General features: G+C 40.2%; 1 protein-coding gene across 3 annotated transcripts in view; it reads left to right on the top strand.

The window, feature by feature from the left end:
- Positions 1 to 19,060, top strand: part of LOC118342691 (collagen alpha-1(XIV) chain) — a 140,678-nt gene extending 121,618 nt beyond the window's left edge. Inside the window, exons 37-47 of one of the 3 annotated variants that reach the window (XM_035681308.1) lie at positions 6,190 to 6,285; positions 6,579 to 6,632; positions 7,743 to 7,796; positions 8,271 to 8,324; positions 9,210 to 9,281; positions 10,741 to 10,776; positions 12,216 to 12,282; positions 12,576 to 12,764; positions 13,044 to 13,121; positions 13,214 to 13,369; positions 17,048 to 19,060. In XM_035681308.1, the coding sequence (XP_035537201.1) occupies positions 6,190 to 6,285; positions 6,579 to 6,632; positions 7,743 to 7,796; positions 8,271 to 8,324; positions 9,210 to 9,281; positions 10,741 to 10,776; positions 12,216 to 12,282; positions 12,576 to 12,764; positions 13,044 to 13,121; positions 13,214 to 13,369; positions 17,048 to 17,340 (1,149 nt within the window). In that variant the 3' untranslated portion in view covers positions 17,341 to 19,060. Of the gene's footprint in view, positions 1 to 6,189; positions 6,286 to 6,578; positions 6,633 to 7,742; positions 7,797 to 8,270; positions 8,325 to 9,209; positions 9,282 to 10,740; positions 10,777 to 12,215; positions 12,283 to 12,575; positions 12,765 to 13,043; positions 13,122 to 13,213; positions 13,370 to 15,580; positions 15,750 to 17,047 lie in introns of those variants that run through there. The other 2 variants (XM_035681307.1, XM_035681309.1) reach the window with 2 other exon arrangements.
- The last annotated feature ends 1,976 nt before the right edge of the window (positions 19,061 to 21,036 follow it).

Raw genomic sequence — 21,036 nt, 5'->3', positions numbered from 1 at the left:
CTGATAGCAGGTATAAAGAGGCTCAATTAGGCCTCAGTAAAGATCAGGGAAATATCTTTATCCTGGTGGAAACCTACAGTTATTGTTAGGCTGAGAGACATGAACTGCAGTCCTTGGTTGTGAAAGGAAGACAGTTTTGATTAAACAGGCTGAAGAGTCTGAACATGACTCAATGGATGTTTAACTCTCCTGGAAATCTCAGTGGAAGTGATATTAGCACCTTAAACGTCCTTAACCTTAAAAGTCTCTGCAGCTTTTCAATAGTCTCGATTGACTATTTATTGCACCCCAGTGCTGTCACTGTTGGTGTACTCCTCTAACAGCAGGTGCTCTGAAGTTTGTGTTTCTAATTCCTGAAAATACCGTTGTACTCTGTTCTGATGCTGCTGTCTGTGTTTTCTGCCAAGGTTTCTATGTCTCTCTGTTTCTGTGTGTGCTGGCCAGGTTTCATCACACAGCAAGTAGTAGCAGGAAAACACACTGCCACATATTCAACTATTGAATATCAAAAACCTCTGAACTAATAGGGCAATTTCATTTTAGTCAATATTCATTTGAGTTTATGAAACCCTTCTTTTTCCTTCTCGTTCATTATTTATTCATTATTTGCACTCAAAAAACGCCAATTTAGATGTATTAGAGCTGATTAACTTTTTTTCATTCGCCAGCAGTGTGATATGTGATCTGTGGTTTGTCAAGTACGCTAGGGCAACGTCAGCAGAATTTAGATTTTCCACTGATAATGACATTAAGTTGTCACTGTTGCTGTTGTAGTTTGAAAGTAAAGAAAAAGAAATAATAAACTATTTGAGCCCGAGCTGTGTGGCACAGTAACTGTTTTCAGTTCAACAGGATCAAATGATGGAATACAAACACTACATAATGGATCATACACTGAACATGTAAAACATTTAGAGAGAAATGGGGAAAAAGGCAACGTGCAGAAAATGGTTTCAACATTTCCAGCTTTATTTCTTTTTTTCATTTTAATCTGAATCACATTACACATGGAACAACATGGCATCTTGAAGCAACATTTACTGTGAATAAAATGTTCGCTATGAATGTGACTTATCATCACTTCTGTTATTTCCTCATTGCCATCATCTCACACTATCAGATGTTACGCCCTCAGTGAAAGGGAGTCTCAAAAATATTAGATCAGAAAACAGAATCAGAAGTGGATATCAAAGGTGCGCATAATGAAGATTTACAAACTGGAAAGAAACTTTATTTGCTGTTTCAAAGTCTCATTTAATGTAAGAAGTAAACTCTCCATGATCAGAGACTGATTTTACAGGCAAATAGTATTTTATTAGCACCATGAGCATCTTAGGGCAAGTTACAGACTTAGAATTGTTAACTGGTAAGTCAGTCAGTACACAGTTTTAGTGAGCTATGATCCCTCGTTGTTTGCACTATGTGGATCCACACTCAAAAATCATATTAAGTTTAAGGCTACAACTAAAACATTTCTTCCCTGGTGGTCTCATGAGCAAAGCTAATAAAGAAATACATGAAGTTTAGGATGGACTACCATGTCCATCAACATTTTTTAATAGTCAGTATTACAGAGTTTCTTAAGGTTTTGCTTAGCTCGCTCAACCACTGCTACTTTCTCTCTCGCTCCTTTAGCCAGGGAGGAGGGGCCAACTTTGAATGGTGTATTTAGAAACAGTCACTAACTAATCCTACTCATTATGCCTTTAAGGATCACAACATAACACAGCAGAGAGTGTGTAAAACTGAACATTATTATTACAGATTGCTGGGAACAAGATATAAGAGCATCTGTCCATTAATGATTGAACAACACATTTTGACTGCTGTAGGGAAGATTACCCTGAAAATAATTGTGGTGACACCCTCATGTTTGTGATACTGCCACCAGGGAGGAATTACATGCAACAAAGGTCCTTGGTATAATTCAAACTAATTACATCACAGTTACATGTGTGCCACAGTGTAGACTCACAGAGACTCTCAATATATCGGTTTCTCACAGATCCATTGTTTGGATCCACTGTTGATGTGGTTGAATGCTCCTTCCAGATTAATGTATCCTGTGGACCTGTTCACAGCGTTCCTATTCACTCCTACTTTCCAGCTCCTGTAGAACAAGCACTGTGTTGTTATGGGTGAGCGACAAAACACAAGGATTATTGGTATAAGATTATGCATTAAAGTTTCTCACAGATATGATGGTGTTGATCCGTCCACCCATTTCCATTCCCATTCAATCCTTTATTTTCACTTGACTGCAGACCGATCCAGGAATCTGCCCTGTTCGCAGTCAGCTCCTGACAATTTAGTAAAAGAGTGGAGAATTATTTCTCTATTCATACACCAATATTTCTATGGTAGTAAATATATGCTTGTTTTTTCTATTTGCATGTGTGTAACAGTATAAAGTAGCACAGAATTAAAACACTTAAATATGGCAGGTTCCTCTGCCCTAAAAAAGTACAAAAGCACTATGTACAAAAATCACACTGGCACACACATATTGCACGTGCATGTCCAAAAAACATAATTGACAACATGACAGATAAACACAACAAGTTCCCACACAAAAACACAGATCTACATTAAACCCCAAACACAAGAACAGACCACACTCACATGTTCCTCTTTGCTGTTTATTATCACCAGATCTGCTCCTCTGCTCTGACAGTCTTTCCTGCTGTCTGTCCAGCTTTTCATCTCAGTAGATTTGTAGTAACAACTGCATCGGAATCTCTTCCATCCTTCACGAAACAACTTATTGTCAATGACGTGTTTTAGTGAAAGATTTCTTAAAGTATGCTGTTTCTTTTTAAATTATTCTCACTTGTAATGTTCCCCTGTTCATGGCTTTGGTTTCCCTCTAACTGGCAGAAACTGTTGTCGTAACTGGTCTGCAGCTCTGTATAACTGGTCTGCAGCTCTGTATAACTGGTCTGCAGCTCTGTATTACTGGTCTGCAGATCCATAAAACGTTTGTTGATCTCTTCTTTATCAGAAATGACGGAAATATCTGTTGAAAACCCCAACATAAAAGAGATAGGGGAGTGATGTTACATTAAAACAACTGATCAAGGTTTTGAGTGGCTCAATATATGACATTAAAATAACACGGTTCTCACAGAATTTGGATAAGACAGTGACTCCAACGACAAGCAGGAGACACAGGAGACCCAGAATTAGTGCAGCAGCTCTAAAAGGGTTTCTTTGGACGGCTGCAAGATGCTTTTGAGTGTGAGCTCCTACAGAGGCAAAGTACACAGATACACATACTAATTAAGCATGTTTAAAGTAGCTGTTGAGCTTCACCTTTAGGTGGGATTATCTGACCAGACGAGAACAGGGACATTGGATTTAAATAATGATTAGAATAAGAGTAAAAAATAGGAATTAGAAGAAATAAAGAAGATAAAGATTCAACAATAAATTATTATAATTGTATCAATATTACTACTATCGTCTACAAAAGTACATGATAAGTTAATGTTCACCCACATACACACATTTATTTTTTATTTTTATATTAACAGTATCATTTAGTATTAACTCAACAGTATTTAGTACCTACGTACCTCCATCTTGTGTCAGTAGATCAACACGATGGTCTCTGGAAGTGTCTGCACTCTCGTAGATGTCAACCACTCTTTCCTCTCTCTGTCCTCTGTTGTCTGTGAGTACCCTGCTGTATTTCAATTTCATAGGTAAATTTGGGTCTTCATAAATGTTGAAAGACATTTTAAGGCGGGAGACAACTAAAAAGTATTTTCAGCTAGTCAATAGTCTCAATTAACCGTTTACTGCCCCCCACTGCTGTCACTCCGTTGCTGTATTCGTCTAACAGCAGGTGCTCTGCTACATAGATTGTTGATACAGAAATTTGTATTAAATCCTGAATATAACTTTGTACTCTATTCTGATGCTGCTGTCTGTTTTTTCTGCCAAGGTTTCTATGTTTCTCTGTTTCTGCGTGTGCTGGCCAGATTTTATCAGACAGGAAGTAGTAGCAGGAAAACACAGATCCACACTGCCCCATTTTTTATCACTGTACGACAAAACCCCCCCTTTTTCAATCTTAATTTGAGCTCATAAAACCATTCTTTTTGTCTTTTAGTTTAGTCAGCAGCGGTGTGATATGTGATTTGTGGTTTGTCAAGTATAATGAAGCACTTAAATGTGTTTGCAGAATTCAGATTTACTGAATACAATTTAATGATATTCACATTAAAATATCACTGTTGCTGCTGTAGTTAGTTTAGGAAAATGGCAATTTTTTCCAATAGTGATCTGAATCATATTAGACATGGTACAAGCTGACATCCTTAAGCAGAATCATGTTACTGTGACTAAAATGTTTGCTATAGATTTGACATTCTGTTATCATACCATCATTTCCTTATTGCCATCATGTCACGCTATCGGTTGTCTCCCCCCTCGATGAGATGGAGTCTCAGACAAATTCGATATGACCACAAGCGTAAGCAGAAATAGATATGAAAGCTAAGCATGAAGCTTTATAAACCAAACAAAATAGTTTTTAACTCTTTGAGAACTTCAGTTGTAGTTTGTTTGTGGCATTAACGCAACAAAAAGCAGCCAAATGATTTTATATGGATATGTGTACTGAATGCATGTGTTACCCTGAATTTAAAAAAATGTTCACCTGATTTGTTTGTTGATCACAGAAACCTCTTTCCCCTTCCCGTCAAAGTACAGAACTCATCATTTCCTTCCCCTGTAAAGTTGCAACATTTAAAAGATATCATAGAGAATGACACTCCTCTATTCTTGGGTTGTAGTCAGAAACGTTATTGAAGTTATGTCAAAGCATAAAGGTCATCGTTGCTTCCACAGTGTTATGTCACAACTTTGATAATGATGACATTTAGTGTTAGTAGGTCTACTAACTCAGGGTCTGAATTGGGTTTATACACTGCTAGATAGTCTTTACAAGAATAGGAATAATAAACAATAAACTTTATTTGTATAGTACTTTTCTTAACAATGTTACAAAGTGCTTCACAAAAAGAACAGACCAGACAAGGCAGATAAAATGAGAACGGTATGGTTTTCACACTGATAACAGCACATCAACTGAATTGTGACAAAAGTTTGCTGCACTGCAACTTGTGGTCTATTCAAAAGCCTCTCACTATATTTTTCTAAATATGCCAAATCAAGTAACATCTATATCTCCACGTCTTAATTCAAATGCTACCAAACTCCACACAGACATTCTTCGGATACTAGATATCACATTTCGAATGTGTTCAGATTGTTCAGTCCACAGTGACTATAAATGTCTTACTGTACACACAACTCAACTCGTTTGACTCAATCAAACATCACCAAAGTATTTGATATATATCAATATATAATAATATATAATATATATAATACATTTTCTTCAGAACAATATCGCCACCATATGGTCGGTTATTAAGCATTTTTTACATTTATAATAACTCATGAACCCTTGGGAGTAGAAGAAACATTTATGTACAGTGGGTTCCTTGGATGATGTAAATTTTTACAATATAGGTCACGCCTTTAAAAAATTCCCCCATTATGGATTAAGACATTTTATGCTTCTTTTTTGTATATTACACATATTTCATCTAATCTTTACCAAATTGTGTGCATAACATGTTTAGATGAAGCTGAACAAGATATTGCAGGTGTATTTAACATTTTATATAATTCTACCGACAAAAGCTCCACAATAGTGCTAAGTTACAGAGCACAGGGTGGATACAGGACAGAGGTCAGTGCTCTATAATGGTCAGAGATCTGTACTGTTCAAATAATAGTAATTATATATATATTATATATGATATTATTGTTATATAGGTCAGTGCTGTAGATACAGGGCATAGGTCAATGCTGTAGATACAGGGCATATGTCAGTGCTGTAGATGCAGCTCAGAGGTCTTTACTGTCTTTTTGATTCATATAATAGTAACAAAAGTTATATTATTAATATCAATTGTATTTTTTGTCCAATAATTTGACACTAATTGTGTCATTGCTGCATCAAACACATTGTTCAGTCTTTATTTTTCTCATTATTATTTTTATTATTCCGTAGTAGCCAGTGTCTTCACATCCAGCTATATAAGATAATTGCCAACATGACAGCCTGTCTTTAACAATCTCTCTCTCTCTCTCTCTCTCTCTCTCTCTCTCCAGGGGCCGACTGGTCCAGTAGGTGATACAGGTGTACCAGGACCTCAGGGACCCCAAGGACCACAGGGACCCAGTGGACGCTCTATCATAGGACCCCAAGTATGACAAACAAACAGAACGATTCTACTCAGTCTCACATTGTAGCTAAAGTCCACATCATTGGCAATATAATTCTGATAATATTCCTTAAGAAATGTTTTCTTAAAGAATGTATAGAATACAATATCTACTATCACAATTTGCTCATATTCAAATGAAATTCATATTGTTAGTTTATGAAAAACAACATATAATTTACACCAGTGCAACTATATTATTCAGTATATTCAACATCATACATCATTCAACGATATACATAGGAACAGTACAAAAGTTATAATTTTCATCTGCAGGGCCCTCCAGGAGAGAGAGGACAGAAAGGTGAGGCTGGACAGCAAGGAACACAGGTAAGTTTCTGTTCCTTTCCGTTTGTTAGAGCGATTTTGATGTCAAAATACTGCAGAGTTGGGTCTATACGGTCAACCTACATTTTATCTGGCCCTTGATTATAAATCTACTAATTATGAATGTTTTATCAAATTAGGCTCGTGTTTATAAGACAGTGACCATCTACAGTCAAACAGCTACCAAACTTGTTTATTATGATTGGTTTTCATTCTGCTAATTATATAATGCAGAACCTTGTTTGGGGTGTTGATGAGCTTTGAAATGCTTGGTAGAATTGTTTTATGAAGTGTTTTTGTCAGAGACACAAATTAATTAACATTGTTAGTGACAGAACATTGGGCGGTGTGCTGTTTCAGAAAGGTCTGTTGCTTGAAAAGAGCCTCCCACAAATAATTATGCTCTACTGTAAATTACTAGGATTAATGTGACCTTTTGGAAGCAAATACTTGTCATAGTTTGAATAATGGTGCCATTTGCAAAAGGTTGATTTCTGTGGTTCAAGTCAATTTCTATTCCCTGAGTTTGTAACACTACAGCAAGATCCAATATTATATTAGTGCAACAACAAAGTTTGTAACAGCCGAGTTCCTTTTTCCTTTTTAAATATTTGTCACGTTTGTCTTTATTGGACAGCTGATAGTATAGTAAGAAATGCAACAAAGGTCTCCAGGTGAAATCAGACCAGGGACATGGTTGTCATACAATACACTCTAGAAGTACAATGTCTCTGACATATCTGCAATCCTGAAATAAGAGATGTTCTGGTGACGATTGCTCAAACTTTGTAGTAAGAGTAGTGAAAAAACTGATTTGGATCAAATTCAAAATAGCAAAAAAAATCTAATGCAAATCTAGATGCAAACGGGTGTGACTTATATAGATTATAGATTCCCATGGACCCACACAATGTATGAAAACAAGAACATCAAGTTCATTGTTACAGTGCCACCTTCTGGCCAAATTGCACCCAATTCAACACGTCACACAGAATGTTCTAAAGACAAACAGACAGATAGAGATTATTTGCTTTATAGTTTGATTTGTTAAATATGTAAAGATTTAGATTCAGTGTGGATGTGATCAGCAGTGACCTCTGTTCTCCTCTTCAGGGAGTTCCTGGCAGACCTGGAGCTCAGGGCAGAGAAGGACCCACAGGACAAAGGGTGAGTCATCTCATGATTATTACTGTTAATACAAACACTAATACCTCTGCTCATTGCTTTAACTACTACTCCAACACCTATGACTTGTTGAAACTGACCTCTGCTCACTGCTTCTTCTACTTGAACTACTACTACTACTCTTGTGTTTACTACTGCAGTGGTAGTTATGGTCTCAGTAGTAAAGGTCCACTGCTAATAAAACTGTGATTAACCAACTACTTTCACTGGCTGTTCTACCACTACGAGTACCAGTTTTATTTCTACAATTGCTACTACAACCAGTTCTAGTAATTATAATGTTTAGTTAAGACCTTTTAAAAATGTCTTTACAAAATACTCTACTGACAATGAAATGATCATTGATAATATCAGAAGAACTTTAAAAATGAGATGAATATATCGTCACATAAGAAAAGAGCCAACCGATGTATCACCATAGCACACATATCGGTATGCATCTGCTTTCCTCCACAGGGACTGCCAGGCAAAGACGGCCCGCCGGGCAGACAGGGTCCTTCGGGAACTATTGTGAGTGATGATTAAAGTTTGACATTGTTTAGCGGTTGTGTAAGTGAGTTTGTTGAAGGAGACAAAGGAGAAATTTAATGTGGATTTCTGGCAGCTGAACTGGACAGTTTGCTGTCCCGCCTCTGGTTCTCCTTCCAGACACCTGAAGGTCGAGTTTCTTTACACAAAAGAGAAATTGCTGAGTGGACTTTTGACATACTGATGCAGCTGGACCGAGGTTCTATAAATCATATTAAAGCTGCATATGTCTTGCATGTCAAGCTGCACCCAAAACAAGAAAATGAAAATACGGTAACAGTTGAACTATTTTAAATCAGGACTGTTTCAAAGAGTTTTGATCCTACTTTGGCCTCTAATATAACAAAATAATAATATAAGCCCCTCCAGCACTCAGTTTACATCCACTGCTGTGTGAGAACAATGGGTGGAGTATATATGCATACCCAAATGAAATGCTTTGGATTTTGGGACTGATTTGGACCCGACTGGACGGCTGCTGTGGAAAAAGACTAGAAACATATTTTTGGTTAAACAATGCACTCAATCTACAGTAAATACCCTAATTACGCAATAAATAAATAAGTAAAGAATAGGTATGACTGAACTGAGAAATGTTGATCAGAATGTTTATTTATATATATATTTTTGAAAAGCCTAGATCTTGATTGCTAATTAAGCATCTCTTAACGTGTATATAAAGCAGCAATAATTCCACACTTGGCTTGTAATTGGATACTGTTTGCTGTCCATTGCTGTTTATACATATACCTACTGTGTACACTGTGTGTATATTGACAGCACCGGTTCCTCATGTATCAACACACTTTGCCAATAAAGTCAGCTGATTCTTGTTCGTCCTCCTCATATCTGTCTGTGTCTCTTCAGGGGACTCCAGGAGGCCCAGGGGCCCAAGGTAACACAGGTCCTCCAGGAAAACAGGGAGAACTGGGACCACCGGTGAGTCTAGACGATACAATAGAGCTTCCTATCATTAACCTCTTTCCTACCCAGTCTGGGTCGACACCTGTCACCTGTCTGACAAAAGCTGCTGCACAAACGTGAACAATGTGTAAATACCCAGGAGGAGGCAGGAAGTCATGTCAGTCAGGCTTAACAGAGACAAACAGGATTAACTGCTTCCTGTCCGGTCTGAAGGTCCACAGGCCTGTCTGACACACACACACTAATCTGGGGCAGAGAGCGGCGTATTCACGTTGACACCTGAGGAGAGCTTGAACATTAAACTGCACCTAAAGAGCTCCGCCACCATCAGTGTGTTTGTCAGTTAAGATATACAAGTGCAGTCTATTTATCATACTGTAAGAGTGGGTTTAAGAATGTGACCACTCTCTGCTTTGGCATTTATTCCTGACTAAATGAAATGTTCACAGTAAATCACGTTTTGACTGCGCCGCCAGAGAAGAAATGAGATTCTGTGGGAGGTGATACAAACTGCGGACAAATTACTTTGCATCGCCGTGGAAAAAATGTTGTCAAGCATGTAATTACAGATATGTGGGCGGACTGCAAAGAGCCCTCCTTAACTAATTACCACACTATTGTCAATTGCAGGCCTTAATGTGAACTTACTGGAAGAAAAATACATATCCGTACTGTTTGCGTAAGGATTGTTGGTCTTTTAATGGCTCGAATGCAGCGTTAACGAGAGGTTGGTTCAGACAAAAGCTGAAACTTCTGATACTTTTTGAACCATCTGCTGTGTGTTTTACAAGCTCGGATTCTGTCTGATGATGGCGAAACATTTCTTATTCTGTGGCTTTAATGCAGTGTTGGACAAAAGTCTAAATCCAGCCTTCAGTCAGCGCTCTCCATGTGTTCACTACACGTTCAACCTTTTTTTTACATTGTAAAAACACACGGTTACGGTTTGAAGGTTAATGTGGCTTTTTTCAAAGAAGACGTGAAATTTATCTTGATTGGTTGTGAGTCTGGTGGGTCTAACCCCTAACCCTCTCTATGTTTGTTGGTTTGTTGTATTTATTTTTACATGACAGACACATAAAAGCTTTTCAAGACATCATCAAATATCAAACAGCGTATCCAAAATAGATATCACAGTGATTCAGAAACTCTAGTCATACATTTTCAGTCGTAACAAGCAAACAATAAACAGGGTTGCAACATTCAAAATGATTCAAAGTTGGTCAGGGAACTGCAGAAAGGAAAAGGGAGAAACAAAGTATTCCAGATTTGTAAGAGGAAGGAGGTGAAGAGAGGACAGCCTTCTTACATCTGTGCAGACGGACGAGCCGATGTCCTGATGGGAGAATCATTTCTTTATGTGTTTGTCTGATTGTTTGTTTTTCCTACCATGGTAGAAAAATCTGTCTGCAGTGTCATATCCTTCATATTTGTGTTGTGTTTTCCTCTTTTCATTGATTCTTTTCTGTTGCAGGGTCCTGCTGGAGGCAAAGGGGAGAAAGGTGAACGGGTGAGTGGCTCTGTTCATTATGTTCAGAAAAGAAGAAGGAAATAATAAATGAAGTTGCTCTTCTCTTTTACTCATCAGCATTTATCGTTAACAGAACTGATCAGTGTGAGCTGAAAAACTACGAATTAACATTTTCTGATCTTTCACTACTCACAGAACAACAATTACAACATCCTCTTATAAAGGTTGGTTCGGATACAAGGTGGTGAGAATGCAAAAAAGGTTAAGTTACATTATGAGGTGTTATTTTGTTAATCCCACATCATTTGTAAAATATTATAAACCTTATATATTTACAGTCTCCATGGACCAAAACATCCTAATCAGATAAACCTATAAACACTGTGATGTAACCAGTGTTTCCTCCTAATGATGATGATAACATTTTTGTGTCCGGTTTACTTCACATTGCTCTTTGGGTATTTTTTGGGTATGTCCAAACTCGGCTCAGTCACACCTCTACGCGTCACTCAGAACAGCACCGATGTGATCTTCATTTATAAATGTATAGATAATCAATAGATTACTATGAGGATAGGTCAGGAGAACCCCTCCCTCAAATCCCCCCTAAAATATGCTCCTGTGTCCTCCACAAACTATGATGAGAGTTACTAAATAATTAGACAAATCTCTTGCTGGGTGGCCACAGTCAAAGTGTTGAGACGATGCTGCTGTGGAGCGAAGGTCATAGAGCTGTAAGAGTGAGAGTGCAACACCCCCAGCAGTATTCATGGTTTTTATTTTCACAAAGAATCCTGGAAACTCATCACGAGCACCCATTAGTCTGGGTTCACTAACTTCAACCACAGCAGATCCCAAAAGAGAACAAGTACAATGAGTGTGATTAGGCAGTGGGTTTTTCCTGCTGTGTGTGATTTGAACTTATTTGACAACAGCAGCTAGGGGCTAAAGGCTTGTTTTATTCTTCTAAAATGACACAGCAACAGTTAACTTTGGTAATAACAGCTCCACTGGGGCCAGGCTGAGTCACCTGTGGCTCAAATACCTGTGTTTGTGTGTGTGACAGGTGAGTTTGTGTACACATGTAATTTATTTTGTATGTAAATCTGCAGACATAAAGCTGTTGCATCATAAGTCTGGAGCACACAAACAAAATGACTAATTAAAAATGTTAGCCTGCAGAATTAAATGTGCTTGTGTGGTGGTGATGGACACTGTGGTCACAACATCAGCAGTCTGTAGGACGAGTCACAGCTGGAGAAGGGTTGGACGTTGATGCAGCAGCTCAGGAACAAACACAGTATATGAAAATAATGATTTAAGAAACATTCATGCAAAGTACGTCAGCTCCTTTAAAAATGTGTCTGTTGTCTGTTATTAGTTGTTCTACCCTACAAAACCCAAAGGCAGCAACTACATATTTAGTTAAACTACAAGTTACAAAATAACTACAAATATTTCTGCGTGTGTGTCTCCAGGGCGACCTCCAGTCGACTGCGTCAGTTCAGGCCATCGCCCGGCAGGTCTGTGAGCAGCTGATTCAGAGTGAGTAAAAACACGTTTTCATTCTCTCTGCCTCAGAGCGCTGTTTGAGGGTCAAGACTTGGTTCTAGTATCAAGGTTAAGTTAATCGGGCTCTGGTCAGTGTTCGTGGCTGAAGTATGCATTTGACATTTAGGGAAGTGATTTAGATACAGCGATTATAAGTGAACTGATCGAGTTCTCCCTAGCCGATTGGTACCATACTGCCAGTTCCATACATCACCTCCGTCATGGCTCCAACCATCTTGCTGTATAATTTATCCAGTCTGGCTCAGTCTTCCTTTTCCTGTTTTCAGGCCACATGGCACGCTACAACTCCATCCTGAACCACGTGCCCAGTCCGCCAGTGTCCATCCGCACTGTGCCGGGACCCCCAGGAGAGCCGGGCAGGCAGGGAACTCCAGGGGCCCAAGGAGAACAGGGACCCCCAGGAAGACCCGGCTTCCCAGGACAGAATGGACAGAACGGGCAACCAGGAGAAAGAGGTGAGTGTAACCAGGCTAGATACACACACCTGGACTGTCAGGCTGATTCACACCGCAGCCGACCGATGGATGGAGTACCGCAGGCGGTTTCATGGCGGTTTCACAGGTTGATACTGAGGGAGCAACCTGGTTTGAGCGATGTACGCCTGCAGCAGCCAGAGCATCAACAGTTCTAACAGCACCAACTGTGTCTTACTGGACACATTCAGTCCTCAAGAGTTCAAACATGAAGTGGGAAAAAGATTGACAGCATGGTTTTGTGTGTGTCTGTGTGTGCAGGTCAACCAGGAGAAAAGGGTGAGAAAGGATCTCAAGGTGTTGGAATCCAAGGCCCCAGAGGACCTCCAGGACCCCCCGGTAAATGAAACCACACCAAGCCGTACCATGCCATCCCACTGAAGTCCTCAATCTGGTCTTCTTGATATTTTTTCCTTCCTCTCTCCTCCCAGGTCCACAAGGGCAGGGCAGACCTGGCAGCCAGGGTCCCTCAGGGCGACCTGGAAATCCTGGCACTCCCGGTCGGCCTGGAGTCCCCGGACCTGTCGGCTCCGCTGGGCCTCCCGGCTACTGCGACCAGAACTCCTGTATGGGCTATAATGTTGGAGGTACGTAGGGTCCCTTAAAGGCAGCGGCAGGCTTAAACAGTTTGAACATTTAATAATAATATTCATTCTTCTGTTGTGGGTAATTTATCATTGAAGAATACCGAGGCAGGGACTCCTGACACCTCTTTGACTCACTGTTTTACTGAATTAATCTTATCAACTATTCTACTAGACTTCACCACCTTTCACTGTGATCGCTGGGTAATTACAGCCACAGAGAGTGTGGAGGATGGAATAAAAGAAACACAACCTTCAACTAAGAAAGAAACATTTCACTTTTTTCTTATAAAAGATCAGAAATGACCCCTTTAGTCTCCGTGTCCCTTTCTTGTATTGTATCTAATGACACACACCGTGCCTTGATAGTAGAAATGTCTTACTTAAAACCCATCAGGTTGTTTTAATGTGTGGACATTGTAAACTGTGTGACGGAGCATGAAAGCCTGCTGAGTGCGTCTTTTGGATTGAAGGTCATCAAGTGAAATGTTTAATTCATTCGGTTCCTTTTCATGTTTGAAAAGCTGCCACTGAGTTAAACAGACTGCATGTCATTGAAGTCACCCATCCCACGCTCCGTGTATCTGAAGGTGAAACATGAAACACCTTGAAATACAATCACTGTTCGGATACAGAATTCAGTCTGGATGTGTGAGAGACTCAAAGTTGTTCATTGTGATTCTGAAACTTCGTACAGTTTCAAATATCATTTGATACTTTGAGCTTGTTTTTGGTGGAACATCCAAACAACAAGGTGCTGTTAATAAAACATCAGCTCAGCCATTTTAACCTCAAAGTAGCCTGGAAATAACCGCCTTAAAGGATCACTTCACCCAAATCATTAAAAAGACAAATTGAGATTAATTAGAACAACATTTTAGGACTAGTGTCTTTAGACTAATAAAGATGGACAGAGACAGTTGAGTTGTTAAAGACCCAGTGAAATGGCAGTTAACAGTTAACAGAATAGTTTTAGGGAAACACACATTTTCACTTTCACCCTTTCAGGAAGTTACTGCACGCAGCCAAGAGACACGCAGCCTCTGGTGAAACCACAACATGTTGTTTTTACACTTCATCTTTTGTACGGATTAATCAAATGAAATATAGTGTGTTAATTAGAGCTTTAGAGGTGCTGGTTATCTTTGGAGCCAGGATAGCTTTTTGTCCCTGTTTCCAGTCTTTATGCTAAGCTGAGCTAATTGGTTGCTGTAGCTCGGTAGCTTCGTATTTGCAGTACAGTCTTGAGAGTTTTATCGCCCCCAGTCACTTTTCATTTCACTGGGTCTTTAAGTGTCATGTCTAAATTATTTCACTACTTCTATTGAACTGAGGTAGCAGAAGTAAAATCAAAACCCCAACAAATAAAACTGAAACTACCTACGTGCCACAAAACCCCTGACAGTGAGTGAGAACATATGATGAATTGGGTGAATTAGCCCTTTAAGCTTTGTCTTACTGCAGTATCTGGTTGAAACTGCACGGCCTCCTGCACGCGTCAGCCAACAGTAAGAAACGCATCACTGACTGAATTCTGCATCCTAACATTTTACGACTGAGACTTTTCTGTTTAATCACTCAGTATTGTGAGTGTGGGTTTAATCAGTCACTGGAAAGATGCCACATGGAGGGTTTCCTTGTACATATATCACCATTAAATTCAGCAGGAACAGAAAAAGTGCAACAAATTACTGCAAAATTCACATCAAGGTTGACGGTGATGAATCAGTGCTGCTGGCAGCTTTTGTGTCTGTTACGTGTTAATTTGATCTCCAGCGTCCAAACAACTCCAACTGTGTTTTCTCAGCCTTTCGCAGGAAACGACACATGGGAAATTATATTTTAACAGTTTTATGGTTCATGCAGCAGCAGCACGTTCATCCAGGGTGCTCTGTGTTAGTTCTAACCGCATACACAACATACACACACGGCTAAACACTGAAAATATATTGATGTAATTAATTCTGTAACATACTCACTGAAAGAAAACCCCACATGAGGCATCTTTACCCGTTAAAGGCATGATTGTGTTAATCCTTGATGTGTGTTGAGGTTAAAGGTCACACGGTAGCCTAAAAGGTGCTGCACAGCTCGCAGCCTGCATCATGTGAGTAACGTCTGCATGTTGTAACATTTCTCTGTCTTTGTGTTTCTCTCTCTCTCCTCTGTCTGTCTGTCTGTCGTTTTACAACTGTTCCTCTTCATAACCCTCAGAACAGTATTTCAGTGACAACTGAGCTGCGTTCACAGACTCTGACAATGACAACAGCCGCAGAGATTAGTAGCTTTAACTGCTGCAAAGGCTGCAGGATGTATGTGATGGATGTGGTGTCAGTGCATCAGCTGATCAGCTTCAACCCTGGCTCTCTCCACCTGCACATAATGTAACACACAGCATCACATTAAACAGTACAGCATCATCTTATACAGGGCTTTACAGGGGAAAATGACATTACACCAAAATGAAATGAAAAATATCTTTATAGTTAAGTATAGTTATAGTAGTATAGTAGTAGTACAAATCGTGCTAGTTTCCTTCTCAGTCCTTTAACATTCACACTGCCCCCCACTCCTACAGAGCTGAGCTACTTTTAGCTACTTGTATTTTAAATAACCCAACATTTTAAAGCATGAGGCTGGTGTTATTCTATATTTTCCTTATTGTGAACAAATCCCATGAAAATGCCAAAACCAACAGTGTGTTCGTCTCTCAGTGCTTTCTGACTTCCTGTCTGTGGCTCTCAGCTCCAAGCCCGCTGGTTCCAACTCACAAGTACATAGATTCATCATTAAAATATGCTCAGCAGTTTCCTAAAGCAGCTGCTCACTGTAGTTCTTCAGACACACAGCAGGATAGTGCAAATGAAGACAGTGGAGCTCTACGACGCAGATACACACATAATGCTTCATAGATACATTCACTGCTGGTTTGTTGTTGAGGTTTGTTAAAAATAAGAGAAATATGGAATATCACCAGACTTATCCTTGAACAGGACTGAGCCCAGACGTTGTACTACGAACTCTGACACCATCGTCCTCTCCTGACTTTTTCTTCTAGATTACGATCATCCGGTGCCTCTTTTTTAAACCACAGGCTTCACTGGCACCAAAAAACAACCTCTGAGGTCCTAAAAGCTCATCTGCACGACAACTTTTGAATAGACATTTCTATTGAATAGTAATTTGCACGTGGTTTTAACATCAAGTATGTAGATAACTAATTAATTGGACATAAAAACACCTTAAATACTTTAAATTACTTAAATTGTGACAATTTGAATGTGAATTAATAGATAACAGATCTAATATTTGCCTGGTAAAACTCATTACACTCATTTTAATTTGCAGTCGTTAATCCTAAATGTATCCTTCCCTCTAACTCTTGCTTTTAGTCCGTAACATCGGTAACCCCGACTCAGTAACCATTGGTAACCCATGGCAACCCTTGGTAACTTTTGGTAACCTTTGGTAACCCTTGTCCCTCTGTGTCTCTTGCTCCTTCCTTCTCCTCCCGCCCCCTCTTCCTGTCTCACTAACCCAATCAAAACCCAACAAACCAATCCAAAACCTTGCTTCCTGCGGTGGCGGGGTCGGCCTTCTTTGTTTTGGGCTCTGACTGACTGTCTGCCTATCTGACTGGCGTGCTGGCTTGGCTCGCTGCCTGGTTGGTTGGCAACGCAGAGGGTGAGGATGTCACTGACGGCGGCGCTATCCCCGCAGTCCAACTGCCGCCCAACGTCTTCCAGAACTACGGCGAGGTAGAGGAGGACGATCCCTACCGCTACTACCAGCCCAACTACCCGGCCCCGAGGCCCGTCGCCCCTGACGACCCTGCGCTCGCCCAAGACGACTACGAGCTGAGGTCCCCCGGCGTCCACCGCAGCGCCCGGAGCCTGGACGGAGAGGAGGAGAGAGCCGGGCCGAAGAGGAGACTAAAGAGAGGAGCGAAGACGCTGTCTGAACTAATTAAATGAGAGGAGGTGATTGGAGGACGGAGGGCCGCTCGCTGTTTCTGATTGGGCGGTTTGGAGCCGTTACGAACTAATCAACAAGTGCCTGATGTAGAGGATTTCTTATGGACACCGTAGAGGGGACGGGGTGGGGGTATCAGGTTGGGACTATTTTAACTCATCTATGCTGTTGAATTAACTGCAAGAAAACAGGTTTTAGTTGATTTGTGTTTGTTCATTTCGTCTCCGTAGAGAAGATTGTTTCAAAATGGACTGAGCTTTACTGGGGTTTATATTTCACAGTTTGCTTTTTGTCCCAGGACGTCTCTCTGTTAACAGTTGAACTGTTTCTGTGATCAAATTCAAGTTTCTCAAACATCAGATTGGAGAGAAGTAGCCGGTTCTGTAATCAGGTTTCAGTTGTCCTGTGTGTTATTTACCTGGTTGGTTAAGTGCCTCCTAATTGTCTCTGTACATGTTTTATGTATTTGTGATGGAACGATAAAGTAATTACGATAACTTTAAGCAAAGAGAAGAGATGCTTTGTACCGGATTTAGCTGCTAGCTACACATCTGCACTCCCTGAGCAGGTAAACACAAATTCTACAAGACAACAAGAAATACTGATCCGATAGGCAGCAGCTACAATATTCTAACGTTATTCTCTAATTGCCCAGTAAGTCCCACACTTTACCTCCAGTGCTAACAGGCCATGTAGCCTCGTAGCCCAGCCGCCTGCAGTAAAGCACAATCTAAAGATAATGATTTTAAACGAACAATAAAACAAAGATGATCCGAGGACAGGAAGCAAAGCAAACGTTTCGCCCCAACAGACTTTAAACCTGCGTCATCATTCAGATTTTAAGGTGTTTCTATTATCTCTTCCCAGCTTCAGAACTTTAAAAAGTTATTTATGTAAAGTTTTTGCATGTTTTTTTTTCCATTTATCATGAGATGTATCATTTTGTTTAATTTCATAGACGCGTTTTACTGTTACGTATAAAGATTAACGTTTGTTTTCTGTGACTGGAGTCGTATGCAGTTATTGTAACAGTATTAAGCTTAAACTGATGTTGCTCTGTATTTGAGAAGGTTGATTAAAAATAACATTTTATGTAAGACAGAGAGTTATTATATTTCTGAGTAAATGTATTTTTGGTTTAGTTGTCAGGTTTCTGGATCTTGTGATTGGTCGTGTTGTCGAGGGATTCGAGTTGTAGATTGAAAAGAGATTTTATTTTGAAGACTGACAGCTGTGTTCTTTTTATTTGTTTGGTTTGGTCTTTGGATTGATTGTCCTCCATTTGTAATATCGTTAAGCTAAATTAAGTCGAACTGGATGCCATCTGTTCCAGAGACTGATTTGATAACAGAAACACAGCAGCTCAGTCCATTTGAAGTTAAGTTTGAATTCATTTACACGTTCGATTTCCTACATTTGTTTCATTGCTGGAGATCAGTTCTATAAAGGGAAGTCCTGTCATTTGGAATAAGGGTGTGCCTCATTTATTCACCTGTGGATAAAATCTTTAAACTAATTTAGCAAAGATTCAAGCACACATTTCCAGATGTCTTGTAACCTTTTGAGTTGAGTGTTTCTGAGGCCTTCAGGTCTGCGAGGAGTAAAAACAGGCCTCCTTCTACGCCTCTGACCAGGATATGTCTAAAAAATAAAATCAAGGAAGTAATTTATTTTTTACTTGGTATTGATTTTCTCAGAACAATAAAACTGAAGTACAACCTTCGTCGTTGTCTGTGTGGACTGTGTGCTGAATGTGTGGCTGTCCCTCAGCAGGTGATGTCCCTGAACCCTGAGGTCTAATTAAACTGGGACCGAGCAGGAAGCTGAAGCCTTCACGTGAACGCATGTTGCGAGCGACAGGAAGCTGATTGGAAACCAGCAGAGTTCAACATCACACCTCAACTGTCTGCTCCCATGGAACCAACGTTTAGACCCAGTACAGCCCAGTTTAAAGGTCCAGTGTGTGAGGATCCATCTATGAGGATCTGTTTCATTAGTGTGTAATCACTGTTTTTATCTACAGACACCTTCCATGTTAAACCACCATGTTTCTACAGTAGTAACGGACAAAGCAAACACTGACTCCAGATAGGACCTCCCGTCTACCAAATTACAGTTTCATTCATGACTCAAGTTTCCAAAAGCCCTTCAGAAACAGCAAAGTTACATCAAAATGTCTTTTAAAAAATCCTCTGCCTACCTCATCAGCATACCTTACCACCTTATTATCTCTCTCTTTCTTACTCTCATTTTTTTCGGCGTTTACCATGTTGGACCTTTACAACATATGATAAAGGTGGGAAAACGGAGTCTGCACCTATTAATTATGTCACCCTCAACCACCATACCAATAGAGTAACACAGAGAACACAGAGAACGTGCTTTTATTAATATTTGAAATTCATTTATAAAAGAGAGAACTTTGAATCCCAGAAACATCAGGATGTTGTTAATGCTATAGTAGCTGCACATACACACACATACACACACATACACACACACACACACACACACACACACAACCACTATACCCATACATTACACACAACACACACACACACACAACACACCACACACAATACACAATATACATACATACACACACACACACACACACACACCTATTACACACACACACACATACAACACATACACACCACACACAACTACACACACACAACACACACATACATACACACACAAACCCCACACACACCTATACACACACACACACATACACACACATAACAACACACACACTCACACACAACACACACACATACACACATACACACAAAACATACACACACACACACATACATACACACACACACACATACACACCACACACACACACACACATACATACACACACACACACACACACACACACATACCACACACACACACACACATAGACACACATACATACACAGACACACACACACCATAAACACCACACACACACACACCACACACACACATACCATACCAGACACACACACACACACACACACACACACATACATACACACATACACACACACACATACATACACACACAACAACACACACACACAGAGAGAACAGGAAGTGTTGCAGTGCCTCCTCTGCTGGTTGAGAAGCGTCTCGGGGGTAAAACAAGCTGACGGAGGTGAGAGAGAGATTATTTGAGGTTTACAGAGAGGACGTGGGCGGGGAAATCAGTTAGCTCCTGCGTCACCACGGAAACGTCCCTGCGTCTGAGCTGAGAGTCCACTGACGCTTTTACGTCTGTTCTGTAGCTGCATGACTCCACATCAACCATCAGTGTCGTAGGCGTCGCTCAGGGATTCAGAGACTGGATCCAAGAAGACTTCCAGCTCAAAGTACCTGGAGTCCATTTACAGGCTGTTACAGGTGGATCTGGCTTACCTGTAACAGTCAGTTACTTCCTGTCTGTGTGTTTTCCCACCTGTGTGATGGCCTGATTAGTGTCACCTGTGCCTCGCTGTCCTCCGCTCACTAGAGTATGTAATCTTTGTGCTGGGACTGCGTTTGCTGCCTCATCGTCCCCATGAGCCCGCTGTTGTTGGACGTTGTTACATTATCGGATCCAGTTCTTCGTGTTCTCGGTGACTCTGTTTGAATGTTTGTGACAGTGACCTCCAAAAGTCTCCAAATGTTGCTCCTGTTGGGCTTTTAATAAACGTTATTAT

This window comes from Morone saxatilis, unplaced genomic scaffold (assembly GCF_004916995.1).
Source record: "Morone saxatilis isolate NCDOM2014 unplaced genomic scaffold, NCSU_SB_2.0 Contig9, whole genome shotgun sequence".
Taxonomy (NCBI): domain Eukaryota; kingdom Metazoa; phylum Chordata; class Actinopteri; family Moronidae; genus Morone; species Morone saxatilis.
This window is presented reverse-complemented; position numbering and strand designations above follow the sequence as displayed.